This window comes from Megalops cyprinoides, chromosome 2 (genome assembly GCF_013368585.1).
Source record: "Megalops cyprinoides isolate fMegCyp1 chromosome 2, fMegCyp1.pri, whole genome shotgun sequence".
NCBI lineage: Eukaryota > Metazoa > Chordata > Actinopteri > Elopiformes > Megalopidae > Megalops > Megalops cyprinoides.
Window position 1 is genome coordinate 10927395 of NC_050584.1, and position 16604 is coordinate 10943998.

General features: G+C 41.1%; 1 protein-coding gene across 1 annotated transcript in view; it reads right to left on the reverse strand.

The window, feature by feature from the left end:
• The window catches only part of LOC118795663 (piezo-type mechanosensitive ion channel component 2-like), a 123261-nt gene that overhangs the window by 59982 nt on the left and 46675 nt on the right, over positions 1-16604 (reverse strand). The window contains exon 4 of the mRNA XM_036554310.1: positions 13058-13100. Coding sequence (XP_036410203.1) covers positions 13058-13100 — 43 coding nt within the window. The remainder of the gene's footprint in view (positions 1-13057; positions 13101-16604) is intronic.

A 16604-nucleotide genomic window follows, 5' to 3' on the forward strand; every position in this document is an offset into this window, starting at 1 on the left:
TACATAGATACATACCTATACCTACACATTCATTCATGTTTTACAATTGAATTACCTGTGGTAAACTGACTGATCATTTAATAGTGATAACACAACCTGCATATCTTATCCAAAGGTAAGGATTTGTTTCAGGCAAACCAGATGGTCTTAAAATGATCTATAAAATACTACTTGAATGTATTTTTGTTTGTATTTTAATTCAGCTGAACTAAATGTATACATTTCCCACATATTTAGGTTGCTTCTGCACACTTTGACGTGTCACAAGAGGACAGTGAACTTTTCATTGGAGTCTCAAGGTGAAAACGTTTAAGAGCCACCCAAACCACCCCACGTTTGCAGCAGACTCTTTTTCAACTTGGCATGAAATGGACACAAACATAACAATTTACAATCACTGGTAATTAGTTTACAATCTACATTTTTGTGCATGGGCGTTTGACAAACAATACTTCCCTTTACTGGTTTAAACTTAACATAAATATTAGCAACTTAGAGACGGCCTTCCATTACAAACCATTAAATGCATGCTTCAATGTTCGGGCAAAACATAAGATGGAGTCAACAAAACGTTTCTCAATAAAACTGTGAACTATGCACACATGAAATACCTTAACTTGGTGTCAAAAACATTATTTCAGTTCACAAAAAAGTAACTATACAATGGTCTCACCAACATCTGCAATACAGCAAACAAGGCAGCAAAAAAATATTTAAAGCTGTAAATAAAAATAAAATACATACATATATATATATATATATATATATATATATATATATATATATATATATATATATTGTGCATGAACTGTATATGCAACTTTATGAGCATCTCCACCCACACTAATAAAACAGGGAATGAATATTCTTGTTAAATATAATACCAATCCCACTGGAATCTCATGAGAACACATAATCAGATAGACTTAAAGTCTGTTTAACAAGCTCTTGTAATATGGAGGTGCACTGTAGACCCCTGAGACAAAGCTATGCACAAAATAAAGATTTCTGTTCCACAACAAAGGCATGAGACAATGTCCTCCACACTGCCTCTGATCCGTCTGGTTTTCATTTCCTTGCTCTGTGATGCAGAGGCATTTGAATCCTGCCCAGCTTCGGGTCCCCTTGCTTCAGGGTTTCAATGAAAATTAAAACAATCAATTCCCATGATATCTTTTAAAGTTGTGTTTTTTTAAATTCTGCCCATTTTTCATTAAAACGCTAAGTTTGACAAAGCTCCAAGAAGCCTGTCTCATAGAAATCATGTGTAACTATTCACATTAATGAGAGCATGCAATTTGTGCCTGAAATGAATCCACCATTGGATAATATTCTATCATTATGCAGCGCTTCATCGAACATGTGACTCAACAATTCAAAAGTTCCCTATCTGGGTGTAGGCACAGAAAGATGTGTGTTCTGTTGCATCAAACTGCTGCTCCCCCTAAACCGAGGTGCATCATGGGACAGTGGTGGGAGAAATGACAGAGGTGCAAAATCTCAAATCAGATTCACCGTCACCTGATCCTAGTATAGGTTACTTCAGGTTATGAAACAAGAGGCTAAAACAAAAGAGGCGGCTGATGCTAAGATGGCTGGTGTGATTTTAACCTTCCTTATGCGGAGACACTAGCTTTCTAGGAGGTAGTTATTATGGTAAGGTATGTGGAGCAGTGTATTTGTAACAACTTTCTTTCCAAGGTAAGGCTTCAGAAGTTTAATCTATGAAAAAAATGCAAAATGCAAGAAAGCACAAGCATGAGTATTTAAGTATTTAATTTCTTGGAAGACAGCTAGAATGCTAGCTGTCTTCCACTCTACTCTTTCAGTCTACTGTATTTTGTACAGTATATTTTGTATCCTCGAGGAGAGGGACATCATGCTGTGATTGTTTACAATGCACGCAGCTTGCCGTCCTGCTGGTTGCATTAAATGTTATTTAGTGATGCCTGCGTACAAAGGAGAACAATGATGGGAAACTCAAACATTGCTGCTTTGAAGTGAGCAATATTTGCTTCATAAACTTTAATGAGCAGCAGAGCATGCTAGTTAACACACTGGAAAAACACATGCCAGTGTGCCGATTGGCCAGCACCGCAATGGCCTTTTGTAATGAGGACTCCCTGTATCTTCACGATTTGCAATATTGGCTTAAAGCTGCTTTAATCTCAGCAAGCTCATAAATACAAAACTGCGAGATGGCAAAGCGCAACACTCCAGATGGCATTAATATATGCTGACGAAGATAATACTGTGTGATACACAAACATCTGTCTCTGTGATATACAACCGTCCTTCTCACTTGACATGGTGGTGGTTATAGCTCATGGTGCAAATTCTGCCATCTTAACGTCCATGAGACATCTACAGCATCTCAATGTAATAGGTACTAGTTATTAGTTCGTTGATTTCAAAATAGCACTTGAAAATGTTTACTTTGGAGCCAAGCAAAACAAAAAAAAGAAGCAAACAGTGATGACATAGGTTTAGAAATAGGTGGTATTCGATAACTTTGTGGCACCTGGAGGGCCACAGACCTGGATGGCCACAGAGGCAAATGAATAGCCACATGTAGCCTGCCTGAGGATACCGAAGTGTTGGAGTTACTGGAAGCTACACCGCGTCTCAGTGAGCCTATCAATAGAGCCTAAGAGAAGGCTGAGGCTCGCCACCTCTCCAGGGCGTACGGCAAGCCTCCAACTTACAAATACCAGAAAGCTGTAGGGAGAAGACGGCCGTCCTGGGTACAGCCAAGATGAATTCGTTCAAACAAACTCCTAAAAAATCTAAAAAAAAAAAACATTAAAAATAAGTTTAAGATATAGGTTTCACCCCAGATTCTGGCACTTCCACAATGGTCTGCCAGTGTGTGAGAAAGGTGCCCAATATGTGCCAATTTCCTCAGCTGAAAGCAGTCTCACAGACGGACGCGTTTGCTACGCCTTTTACCTGTGTGGAGAATTTCATCCATCTGAGCTGACCCAAGTGGATCAGTTATTGTGGACACTTTTTCGTAGTATTTACTATGTATCAAACAATGTGACAATGATACAGTATGCACACTATGGCAAAGAATAACAGCCATAGCTTTAGCACAATGCATGAACCTGTGCTGACACAAACATGGATTAGCTGGGACTAGCTGGGACCCATACAATACCTTTGCCATTTTTTAAGCAGCACATAAAAGAGACCCTCTGTATCCATGTTTTTGTCACCTAACCTATGCCCTGAACTGTGCAGTGCTACGTGTAATTAATTTGAGCATGGGTGACTGTGCCAGACACACAGTTTGAGTAGCAGCCACGTTGTGGCAATCCACAAACACTGCTCCTCGCCTCAGAGCTGAAAATAAGAAAGGAAAAGTAGGAGCAGGAAGACTGGAAGGGTGAAAAAGCTGTCCATGTCTGTGAGGGTGGGAGAAGGGAGGAGAGCAGTCGGTGTTGGATGACAGCGGGAGAATGAGAGAAGGGGAGGTGCTCTGCAGAAGCTCCCAGCCAATCACGCTGCACAACGAACATTCTTATTCTCTCAATTTAAGATTACTTACTGCGAAATGAGAAGGTAAAGAAATGATATTCCTTCTTTGGTGTGGGATGTTTTTTGCGGCTACTACATTTTTTTCACAGATCCTCACAAAAATACAAAAAAAAAAATGACCTTGTATTGGAGAAAAATGTGGCCTGCTTATTTATTTTTTTCTCTTGCAAAAGCGATGAGTAGCCTGAATGCTTTCACTTTTATTGTAGGGGAAACTAATGAGAAATAATACTGTGTGACACATTATGCTTCCAGTTAGAAATTATTTAGCCATACAGGCCAGCCTTGACAGATTTGCTTAGGCCACTTGTGAGACTATGATTTGTCAGTTAATTTGTTATTCACTGTGTATGCGTGTTTTTGGTGTTTATGTGCTGATTTCTACCACAGAGCAGACTGGCTTTCCATTTACGTTAATTAAACATTCCACAAAGGCATGTCAGCACAGATTAGAGGACACGCCTAATTTATTTCAGAAAATGCAATGCGTCGACTCTTCTTTTCCAACTCTTAGAAAGGGCCAATCAGTGGATAAAAAAGGAACTGATGCTTGGAAGGATGTGAGCAAACCTGCCCATACGACAGACCTTCATTTGGAGGGAGCACAGAAAAAAAGTCTGTATAAATATTTTTAAGTCCCGCGAAAATGGATTTTTTTCTTCTTTCTGGGCATGCGGCTGCCAAAAAATCTAATGAAATCCTTCAATGATTATGGTTTTTCACCACTTGTGAGGCCTTCTTGAAGAAATACAGAAACCAACAACTTTGTCAAACCACCAGCAAAAAATATGTAAATGTAAAGTGAGTTAGGATAAGGGTAACTCATAATTGACTCACCTGAAGACACAGACAGCTGATAGCTGTGATGTATCTGAGGTGAGAGTCTCAGCTGGGTTTATGCTGTGTAATCAGCAGTTGATTAAGCCTCAGCCTTTTTCCCATGTTTTCAGTAGACAATATTATAGCAATAAAACAAGTACATCTCAACTAAATTGCACCAGGCAACCATACACACACACACACATACAGACTGTGGTTTATACGGGGAATTCAAACATAAACAGATGAGATTTCAGGAGACTTTAACATCAGCAAGTCTTTATTTATAAATGCTGGAAGGCATGGGCTCTTTTTATTTTTAGTTTCACCTTCAACAGTCCAAAAAGTGCCTTGTTCCAGGCCACTATGAGCCACACGTCAATGCCTGCATTACCCCTGACCAACCAGGATCACAATGCATTTATGCATTTATCAGACACTGTAATGTGGAACTAATGTCGAGCCATTTCCAACTTAAGGCCCTACAATAAATCTGTCCTTCATTAAATCAATGTCCTCATCCATTAAAATCCATGCAGAACTGAGTGGTATAGGGGTGTGGCACCACTGTAATGCTATAGAGAAACAAATTCTTTAAAGAATCACGTCGATTAGGAGAGCGCATTGTTAATGGTTTTGCTTCCGCCACTTACAGTATATAGCCCCTCGAGCCTTTGAACATTGGAAAAAAGGATGTTCAATCTGTACATTCCCTCACTACGGAAAGCACAGTTAATACAATGATATCAAACTGGCAGGCAAACAACAATTGTCAATACAGCAATGGGAAGACACTGAAACATAGGCCTGATAACACATAATCAGATGATCATTTGTCAGAGGAACCACAGGGATGAGAGCAATATGGCAACGCCCCTGAGAAACCTAGTCATTCTGCCACCCAGAGAATGCGCCACGCCCTCCAAAAACCTTTCATATGACTGGCACATACAATACTTTTTGAAAGTGTATTCACACCTGTTATCAGATGTGCTTGCTTAAAACACCAAAGGACACAGAAATGTGAGGCTGTGGGGGTTTAAGGCCTTTAAGGTTTAAGGGCCATGGTTACTCCAGATGTCCAGAGCCCATGCGATGTCAGCCGTGAAGTTGCTTTCCCTCACCTGCCTTTTTTGAATCCATTTTTGCGCATTGTGACATCACAATTTAAGTTTAACGTTCAGCAAAGAGAGCATCAGTCTGAGGGAGAATACAGCTGAGCTTGTGGACATAACAGTCAGGATCTGTTTATCATAACTACTTCCTGCCACCATGGAGGACATGGCGCCCATTGATTCGCTTGCCTCTGGTGTTTGTGCTGCCTCAGCAGGGAGAGGAAGAAAAAGCCACATTTGCAGCGTAGCGGCCAGCCAACAGGTAATACTTTGTTTTTCTTATTTTCTACTTTGAGAAATCCAATTTCTTTACAAACAAATCTGTCAGAAAATATAAACCGCTAAAATGAATATTTTGTGTTCTTTCAAGGAAAAAAAACAGTGATATTACATTCAGAACTTCACGGATACAGTCTGCATCCAGTTTTAAATGGCCAACCAACATTTTATTTAGATCTAGTTACTTTATACACTATGTTAAAAAGCAGTCTTTCTGGGGGTCAGATTGATTGCAATTTGGGAGGTAACCGACGCATGACGTCCATCCTTCTACAAGGGATTTCAGCCTCTTCTATCCTCCTTGGGTGTCAGGGCTCCGCCCCCCTAGCTGTGGTGTGTTTGTTTTTCCCTGTCCATGTGCTTTTTGTTTTTCCTTGTGTTCCAGCCCCGCCCCGCTCCCCGCCTGGTCCCCGCCCACCTGATTGCCCCATTACCTTCACCTGCCTGCCTGCCCACCTGCATCTCATCTCTTCATCAGCCCAGCCCTATTTCTACCCTGCTTGTTCCTGTCTTGTTTGCCAGTTCGTCTCAGCGTTTTTGTACCTGTTTCGTTCCCGCAATTTTTTGGATTTCCATATTCTCCGTGCCTGACTCTGCCTGCCCTTCGTCTTCGTTTTCTGCCTGCCGTTTTGTCCCTTTGCCTGATCGTTTGCCTGCCTGGTTCCTGATCCTGCCTGCTTCTGTTATTCGACCCTGTTTTTGTCCACGGACTGCCTTCTGGTTTTTCGACCCTGCCTGCTTTTGTTTTGCAACTTTCCTGCCGTCATTTATAATCCCACCTGCAACCTGAAGCTCTCTTGGTCTGTGACTGAGTCCCTGCCTGAGCCCTTACATTGGGAGTCAATAGAAGGAATGGGGATAGGTCACATGATATCAACTGAAGCACACAGAATCTCCATCCCCCTGTTATTAATCCCCCCAAAAATATGTACTCATCGGGTCATTACACATCAATAAGTGTTCTCAGGGCCACGCAGGCACCAATTACACCCTAATCATTTGTACAGCAAAAGCAGGTTGGCGCGGCGCCCCCAACAGCTAGACACAGCAGGCGGCCCGGGCGGGTGGGGCGGGGTCCGCAGCCAGTCCGAAGCAGCTCCGCCAAGACCAACACGCAACACAGTGCCACGATTCAGACCTCACATAACACTGCCCACAAGCCGCGCACCTATCATATTCTCCCCCTGTGTTTTAATGACCTGGATTTAATCACTGATTTGAGAAAAGGTAACAGATATTAATTTTGTGTAACCCCAAGTTAAATAGAAAACACATGTGCAATTAGCATATTAAGTGGCGGTGGAGCTTTCAGGAGTCTGGCATCTCATGCTATGAGACACGGGGTCACCGTACGGACCTCATTCTGCCTGTGCCGTGAACTATGAGGCAGCCAGCAGTCTGAAATGGCCCGTGTGTCGAATTAAAGGCAACTAATATAAATCTTGTTTGTTTTTCTCCAATTCGGCCAAGTATAGCTGGATAGGAAGCCAGTTTCTGAATTCATGCTAAAAAATGCACATGCTGTTCTTGGCCAAAAGCAGTAGACAATGGTTCAAACAGTAGGTTGAAGCTCTGGTTTTGCGCATCTGGACTTCAAAGGGTTGCGACAGCATTGTGGCCTGGATCTGAACCCTCGGAACCAACATCCTAGTTCGGTGTAAGAAGTTAATCACAGCTGACAAGTCACACGGGGATGGAATCTCCACTGCAGAACAGAAACGAATAAATTAAACTGTGTAAAAAGTTTATACTACACAATATTATACCACATGACCATCAGGACTAGTCTTGACATTTCTAAACATATTAACTTCTGTTGGAAGCTTTTGTCTGTCATGATTTAATGATCTTCATGGATTCTGTCTCAACCTTGTGTCTCGAGGATGAGTAGAAGTACATAGGTGTCCACTTCTGCTTTGCGTCTTTTCAACAATTTATTGTCAGTACACATCATGTGGCATGTTCTAAGGCTCCTGTACTCAACAGTACAGTATATAAAATCTATTAATATTTCAAATGTTAAAGTATTGACATTTTGGTCATTCTTACTGTATTCTGGTCATGACATCTGAGCAACCACAGGGTGATTGAAAAAGTTTAAGAAACACTACCCTATGTCCTCTGCTGAAGGAAATTACAAGAGGCCGCTGCATCAATAAATAAATATTACAACTTCAATCAAATGGGCAGTTCTAAACAATTTACACAGCAGAGCAACACTCAGTGAAAATGTATTACAAGAATCTTCCGTTCCATTCTTAGGGAGAAAATGAAGTCTCCAGAGTAGTCAAGTAAATGTCAAGAAAGGAAATCCTTATTAAAAGCCTTTTTTACTACTTATTCTTTTGGCTAAGCATAATGTCAAGGTGCATCCTAATTGATATCTAAACTGGAATCTCAGCAATGCTTTGGGAGGAATTTCCAGTGCTCATAACAGAGAACAATATAAATGACATAAAAATCCTGTTAAATGACTGCGATCAAATAATTTTTCTAAGTACTGTGTCCAAGATACTGACATATTTTCCAAGATAAATCATACAAACTTTTCAATAAAGTGTAGAAATACTCCCCTCAAAATACAAGTAACTGGGATACAATACAATTAGTTTTTCATGTTTTTTTTTAATTTTACAAATGCTAAAACTTATTTCTGAAATTCATCACCAAAAGTCACAGTCTTCCTGCAAATGCTGTTGAAAAAATAAAAAACACTGGCAGACGTTATGCTTTTTATGAATCTAGCCCAACCTAAAAAGGGGGTAAAATATCTTATTTAAGACACAGGAGTTGATGGTTTTTGACAATGTGCTACAGTCTTCGAGAACAATAGGGGGAATGCTGATATGACAAGGAGGAAATCACTCTGGCCCTTGGGCTGACAATGTACTGAAATAAGCCAATGCGCACAAAGGCCTAGTTTAACTTTTGCACACACAAATAGCAGATTCTGACAATGATCATGGCCTTATCTTCATGAGAAAGGAAATGAATGCAAGTATTGTTTCTGTAGCACTTGCAATGGAGACCAAGGTCAGGGTCCACCAAATAAGAAAATAAAACATAATTTCTCCCCAGCAGACATGAATGATAGTAAATCCCTTGGGCCATAAATTTTTATGTGTGGTATATTGCTCAATCGGAACATGTGATAATCCTCATTCCCAGGCATCTATTCTGGGTACACAGATGTGTTTCTCCAGGGAACCCATCTAAAACTTAACATACCTACAGCAACAAGTATGGGGTATTTGGCTTCCACAGAAAACAAGGAATTGGTCAAATTCACAAATCAAATTAAGAACCAATTTCAATGGTCAGTTTCAATCAGAAGAGTGCTTCGAAGGTGTATTTAAATGTACAAAAATAAAGGAGGGCATGCTGAATATCTATATATCCTTAAGCATTCATTTTCTGTATGAATGTGGACATAAATGAAGAAATAAATACACTCAGAGAGTACGATTTAACAAAATTATACTTTGAGTACAGAGCCCCATGTTATATTTTTCAGTTTAAAGCAAGAAACCACCGGAGTTTAAAATAACACTCTTTGCTTGGCCACACAGAACCACGGTGTACCAAGAGGTCAAAATCCTTCATTAAATACTCAAAACTGTCAGGGCTCCGTCCCCTTAGCTGTGGTGTTTTGTTTTTCCCTGCCCATGTGCTTTTTGTTTTCCCTGTGTTCCAGCCCCGCCCCGCTCCCCGCCTGGTCTCTGCCCACCTGCCCACCTGCATCCCATCTCCTCGTCACCCCAGCCCTATATCTTCCCTGCGTGTCTCTGTCTTGTTGCTAGTTCGTTTCAGTGTTTTGACCTGTTTCGTCCCCGCCGTTGTTTGGTTTCCGTGTTCGCTGTTTTTGCCTTTCCTGCCCACATCCTGACAACGATTCTGTCTGCCGCCTGGACTCGACTGCCTGATTTCTCGCCTGCCTGGTACCTGACCCTGTCTGCCCCGATTCCCCGGACTGCTGCTCTGTGTTTTGAACCCTGCCTGTCTCTGACTGTCCTTCTGCCTGCCGTTTTAATAAACACCCTTAACCTGATGATCGCGTGGTCCGCGTTTGTGTCCCGGTCACTCCTGTGACACAAAACATATCCTTGATGTCCAATCCTATGAACAGGCTTGATTTTTAAACGACATTTGGTGCTGTTTTCAATTCCCTAACACAATTTTATATTAAAATGAGCATTTTTTCAGGAATGCATAAAACAATATTTCCTTGTGCCTGCCCAGCTATTTGCCAGTCTTTTTTTGACAGTGCTTTTTGGTAATGGTGCAGAGTCATGCTTGTAAATGACTGTGTGCTCATGGTTATCTCCCAGCAGCCTGAGGCTACGTGGTTTAGCTCCAGACAAAGTGTGACAAGGCAGAGCCAGGTAAATTACAGGCGTCTGTTGCAGATGCCCTGAAGAGAAAATCAGGCTGGAATGCATCAGACCTGCAGGTGTTGAAAATGGGGCTTCACCCAATGAAGAGCTCAGTGAAACGCCCTGTTGAAAGTCAAGCCTGACTCACTTGCAGTACAGATTCTCTATGGTGCTCTCCCATTTCTGTTAGGAGCTATTTACTATTTATGGTATGTATAAATGCACTGAAATGCACTCGAAACCTTACTGTTTCAGAATAAAACCAGTAATAAAGCCTGTCTTAAGGTAGGGTAGATCGTTTGTGTCGACACACTTTGGTGTCCCAAGCCCCAGGGAGGGATAATATTTGCAACCTACAATTTGCGTTAAGGTGCTTGTGTCTATCACAGTTCCCTCCCTCCCTCAGACACTCATACAAGGTCTGTCAGTCAGAGCAGGGGGCTCATTAAGTCAGCTGACACTCAGAGCCTTAGTGTAAGTAACAAACATCACTCAGCGAGTCCCATAGAGCTTGCTGCCAGACAGAGATTCATCAGTCAGTCCCCTGACTCCCAGAGTTCCAGTGTGGCCCTGAGACTGCTTAAGAACACCAAGCCCAGGAACGCTGCGCTCACACAAACTGCATTCAAATTTACTATAAAAACCTGAACACCGTCACATGATGTAATATCAAATGCGGTTTGTTTATGTGTATTAGAAATTACAATGGCAGAAATTACTATGATAGAATAGATGTGATTATAAATATTATGGCATGACACAATGCAAAGCTCACTTAATGTTATTGTAAATGTTCAGATGGACATTCTCCTGCCGAAAAGCCTTTCAATGCTGTCAAATACTCTCGAATTATAACTCTGATTTTTGAATTGAAAATATGTGTCATTTTCCATAAGGGACCGTTCACGCTCATCAGTGCTCTGATGACTGAAAGATGAACAGTGACTGAATGTTCTTACTTACAAAGAACACAAGTCTCACGGTAAAAACCCATGGCAGACAGACTTGCAGACTGTCAGACAGACAGTTCAGTCATAATCAAATCCATTTTCCTGCAGTAACAATAAAATGCCAAAACCCTCCTCACTTTTGGGCTGGCAGTAAGGTCACAGTGACACAACCGACTGGTGTCGCATGGACGTCCTGGCTGCATGTCTTGTGACCTGTGGCACTGTGCTGTATCGCTCTCAGGCTCATGCGGCACCTTGGAAGCAGTTGGGAATGAGATACAGGCTGCACAATGTATTGTATGTAGAGGAAAAAGAGGAGGTAGGTATTAGCCTGATGTAGTGCGTTAAATTTGCTCAATTTAAATTTACAGGGCTACAAAGCCTGCCATGCTCATTTTTACGAAATTCTGGCCCTGGACTCACCTCGCCGCTTCTCTTCTCTGTACATTTTGACAACTGTGGCAGGTCTTTCTGTCAGCATGCACAGAGTACCCGCTCTGTTCTCTCGGCGGGTCATGCAAGTGCAGCATTCTTTCCTGAACGCTAGCTGGATGTGTTCTCCTAAACTTGCCTCAGTTCTGCTCTCTGTGCCTCCGGCAAGTGCTTTTCAAGACAAATAACTAGTCCCACTCATTACTGCTGAGGCGATTCTGTTTTCCTTATTCTAATGTCAACAGACATGAGACAGCTTCGTTATTAGTGAGTGGTGAGTAGTATTTATCTACATAATTAATGTCTGCAATTAAACAACCTCATCATTTTTATTATTGGTACCTTTATAATGTACTGGGGCTAAACTAAAGCCATAATTCAGGCATATAACATTTTTGATAACAGCAGGAATTAAATTATTAATTATTATTACAATCTCCACTTGCTCATATCTGTAAACAAAAGTTAAATATCACAGTGACAGAGTATGAGAAAGTATTGTTACCTGATAACACAGCTGTACAGTTGGACAGGTGGCATAAGGTGACATTATGTTAACAATACAGGGTTTTCACACTGTACAACAATAAGCAACTATAGTTGGAGATGGTGCTGAGTTTGCCTTTTGTGTAAGACTTTAATCACTTGAGTGTCATAAATTCTGTAAAAGGCCTGGAAGCTTTGTTCTGTGAGAAATGAGAACTTAAAACCCGGAGGAAATTGTTGGAATAACTTACCAGGCATTAATAAATCTGTCTCATAAATACCATTATTTGGTATCTGCTTGATGTTTCCAACTAAACAGTTCCCTGGGGTTCATTTTCAAATACTTAGAGACTTTTTATAGGCAAGAAAATTTGAAATTAAGTTCAAGTGCAATTAGATTAGATTAAACTTGTTAAATGCCAGTTAAAGGAAATGGCAATTGTATCGCTATTGATTTGAAGTAGGGGGTACTCCCTTATGCTTGGTTTATCAAAGTCCAAGTTTAGATTTTGTAGTTTATTTACTGATCTTGAAAAGAAACCAATCTGCAACTTTGTCATAATATTTCCCTCTCTCTTGCAGCCTGCCAATATCTGTTTTTGCATCATGTTACAGTACTTGTAGACTGCCCCTGAAAAGTAACTCATGGACTCATGGAAGTAGTTCAATTGGCTATCAAACTACTGTAAAAGTGCTTTCAGCCTAGAACCGAAGAAATATGCACCTGAAAATATGCTGCAGGTGTTAACTACTTTGAAGAAACACTGTTTTTGTATGCTGTTTCTGTGTTCCACAGCTGAGCTTTTAAATCATAATTTAGTACCTCTCCAAATAATAGGTAATATCTGATTGTTTCATGGGGACGACGGGTCCATTTAAAAAAAAAAACACAGAGAATTCCAAGTGAACTATTGTCACATGTGTTTCCTTCAGTGCATCACGTGATACCATCTAGCTGGGTTGAACTGACACTATTCATAAAGTTGAGAAACTGCATTAAGCGGGTCAGGAGACACACCGGAAAGGCCCATAGTCAGACATGTTTAGTAAAGCACTCTCTTACCTCTCAAAGCCAAGCTGTCGTATCGATTTCTCCCAGGCTGAACCTGTGAACCAGACAAGAACGATTCAGATTTTAATAACCTCCCACAGAGATGATTTCAGTTTACATAAACCTAATAGGAAACATATGCTGCATCTGCAATTTATCACAGGTGTGCACAATGTGTGCATTACTTCTCTGCTTGTGCTACAGTTCATTTTGGGAAGTAAAGGATTCTCATCATTCAAAACAAGAGAGAAATTATTATTTCACAGATGACATGTTTGTGCAATAGCACTGAATCACCTTAAAATTTTTCACCCCTGACTGGAATTCAGTCACACATTTTAAATTGTAACAAATCATACAATCCATATACCTCATTTAGAACAAAAATAAAAATACGAAACTCACAAACTCCATATACACGGGAGCATTTCTAATGTGTCAAGACTACTTTTTCAGCTTGCAGAACCTCTTCCAAAAGATTTACATTAAGAGACTACACCTTTCTAAAGACTTAATCAGATTAATCGCGCCCCTTTGAGAAATTCAAACCTCTCCACAAAATGTCAACATCTCATACCAGAGACGAGGGCTGTTCAAGAACCCACTTCCGTAACTCTGACGTACCATAAATGTTAAATTACTAAAAATACAGCCTGGCTTGGCACAGTCACTACATGCACAGCCAGGTTCCTTCCAGCCTTTCCACTTCCTCAGTCCCCTCTGGTCCCAGGAGTGGCAATGCACCTTTTCTGAAGGTCCCAGGGGCCTCCTCCCCAACATTACTTTGTATCCACGCCTGGCATTGGCAAATTTTAGCAAACAATCGCCGCTTGCATTCCTCGCCGTTTTCCTCTTTGACATACATTGGGTCAAGCGTGCATTTAAAAATAAAATGGGCTGTCCACCTACACGTTTATTTCATGGTGTCCGACAGTACCCCTGTTCCTGACGTTCCCTTTGATGTTTACAAGCACGCTTCCGAGTATTATGTCCCCCTTCAGGGAAACCCTCCTCGCCTGCTTTGAGCTCTGTTTCGCTGCCAAGCCAAACATAACCCCACCTCGGCGTCACTCCAGCATTTAACCTGATAACGAACCAATTCGCCCATCCTTTGCCAGATGAGCAGTTGGGGGTTGAATTGCCGTACTAAGGGGCGGTCTAAGGGGCGGTCCACAGCATCAACTCAATTGTAGCAGCGGCAACAGATATCATACGTTCATACTATGGAAGGAAGTTGTTGCTTTCCAAATATGCTGTTCTCTGATGTTGAGCAAATTCTATTCTCTGTATCAGATTTTGATCATCATTCCTTTCTCATTGATCCTCCTGATCATCATTCCTCAAATAGCTAAATCTGAGAGTAAAAGAGAACTCTAGCAACGCACACCTTATGATCAGCATAGCCCCTAGTGAACTTCAATGCCTGCACGAAGAGCCATACACATTTTCAAATTACTCATATAACAGAGCTTATGTAATGAAAATGAGAAACTACATAGCGGAATAACTGCACTCATCTTAATGGGTTCTTCTAATACTGACATCACAGAGCTGAATACCCAGTATAATGTATGCATACATTCAGTAAATGAAAATGGTTCTTGAAAATGGAAAGAGAAGACAAGAAAAAGAATTCACTGAATAACCAGTATTTAGTCTCTAAAAAGTATGTAACTTCCCCTTACAAGTCAGATAATCAGTAATGATATTACTGGTTATGGAAACATACCTAGCAGATCTGCCACAGATTGGTTGCCACTGCACCCAATCACAGTAGAATAATATGTATTTGTAGGTAATAACAGCCTTGAATAACAACATGTATTACTAGTCAAGACAATCTACAGAGGTCCAAACGTGGTAAAAACTGTTGAAACTCACTTTAACTCAAGGTATTGTAAAACACTCATCTCAGGCATTTCTGGTAGTACACATAGTAGCTCTTTAAAGTGTATCTGTGTGTGTGTGTGCGCACGCGCATGCATGTGTGTGTCTGTTTATGTGAAATAATGAGGGACCAGTGTCTGTTTTACTTGCCCTGAAGGGTCAGTTTGGACCGGATGAAGTTGGGTAATTCAAACGTCTGGTTTCCCACCCCCCCAGTCTCACTTCTGCCCTTTTGCGGAGTGCACTACCAGAAAACTTTTTCTACTTGAAGAAAATCTTGGTTGTCCCTTTCATGTTTTTGTTTATAGTTACCCATGCTGACCCTCTGCTGCATCTTGTTCCCACCCACATATCTCTTCCATGCTAATAAACAGGAGGAATACCTGCTTTCCCGTCCGTTCATCTAATTTTCTTTCAAACCAGGGCACATCCTTCAATTCCATATCCCGAACGTATGATGCCTCTCTTTCTGCCCTCTCCCTCCCTTTTACTCTTCCCTCTGCCTCACTTCCGCCAATTTGGTGTTATTGTTGACAGAAAGTCCAAACTACAGTTTTTGGGTAATGAAGGAGCCGGTTCAGTCCTACAGCTTGTTCAGTCGTACTGTTTGTCTTTAACTGTGAGGACAAGCTTAGCGAGTCTGTCATTAACTCTGAGTACAAGGCAAGCAGGTCTCGGTGCTTACATAACATTACAAGCACTATAGTCATTGAACATAACCATTATTCTCTGAGAAAAAGTACAACTTGGTTAAATGTGTAAATTAAGGACCAAACACAATGTGGCAGGACTGAATTCCAGCCTTAACTTAAAAGCAAAACTTGAAAGAAATATAATTACTGTCTTGGTGAAAAATCCCCTAGCCAGATTTATTGAAGAGACTGAACAACATCTGACAAAGCTTAATTTAGATGTCTTTCTGACTTGAACCCTCCAACAAACTGAGTCATGTGCAAGCACAAGTCATGTCCAAGAATCCAGTGCTTGAGCAAGCACTTGTGTTTGCTTAGACTTGTATGCTTAGATTTCTAGTTTCAGTAAATGTACTCTGGTCTGATGGAAAAATGTTCTTGTGCGTTAAAATGTTAAATTATGCCACAGTTTAGTGAAAACGCATCATTGTTAAACTAAAAGGCTTCAAGTGGCACTTCAGACTTCTGAAACTGTGAAAAATCACAAAAAGATGGAAGCAAAACACTTGATATTTCAAGAAGCAGTATATTTTTGCAATAGAGAAGAAATCTGAATTCTTTTTTTCTTGAAACTATTTCCATTACCAAGGAAAAAAGAGAACTTTTAGATAAGAATAACAAAGAGGGTTGGGGTACGAGGTCCACCTGGGCTGAAACATGCACCCCGCGGCCTTAGACTGCAGGCCAAGAGAGCCCCTGTGGAAAGGGACGTGCTCTGTGGAGTGAAATATCTGCTTGTCTCTGTACTTTCAAATGTTTTTCCTCACCGACTTACTCGAGGATTCGAAGGCCTCAAATTAAAGGGGTGATTTTTCTTGGCCACACTCCTTATTAGCAAAACACATGGGAACGGTTCGGTGGAAGCCGGTACCCTCTCCAAGGGGAGAGTGAGGGGGACGAATTAAACGTTTTTTTAAGGAGCGGTGGGTGGCTCAGTTGTGGAAGCAGAGGCATCTGCTCGCGGTCCTCTGGTGATGAGA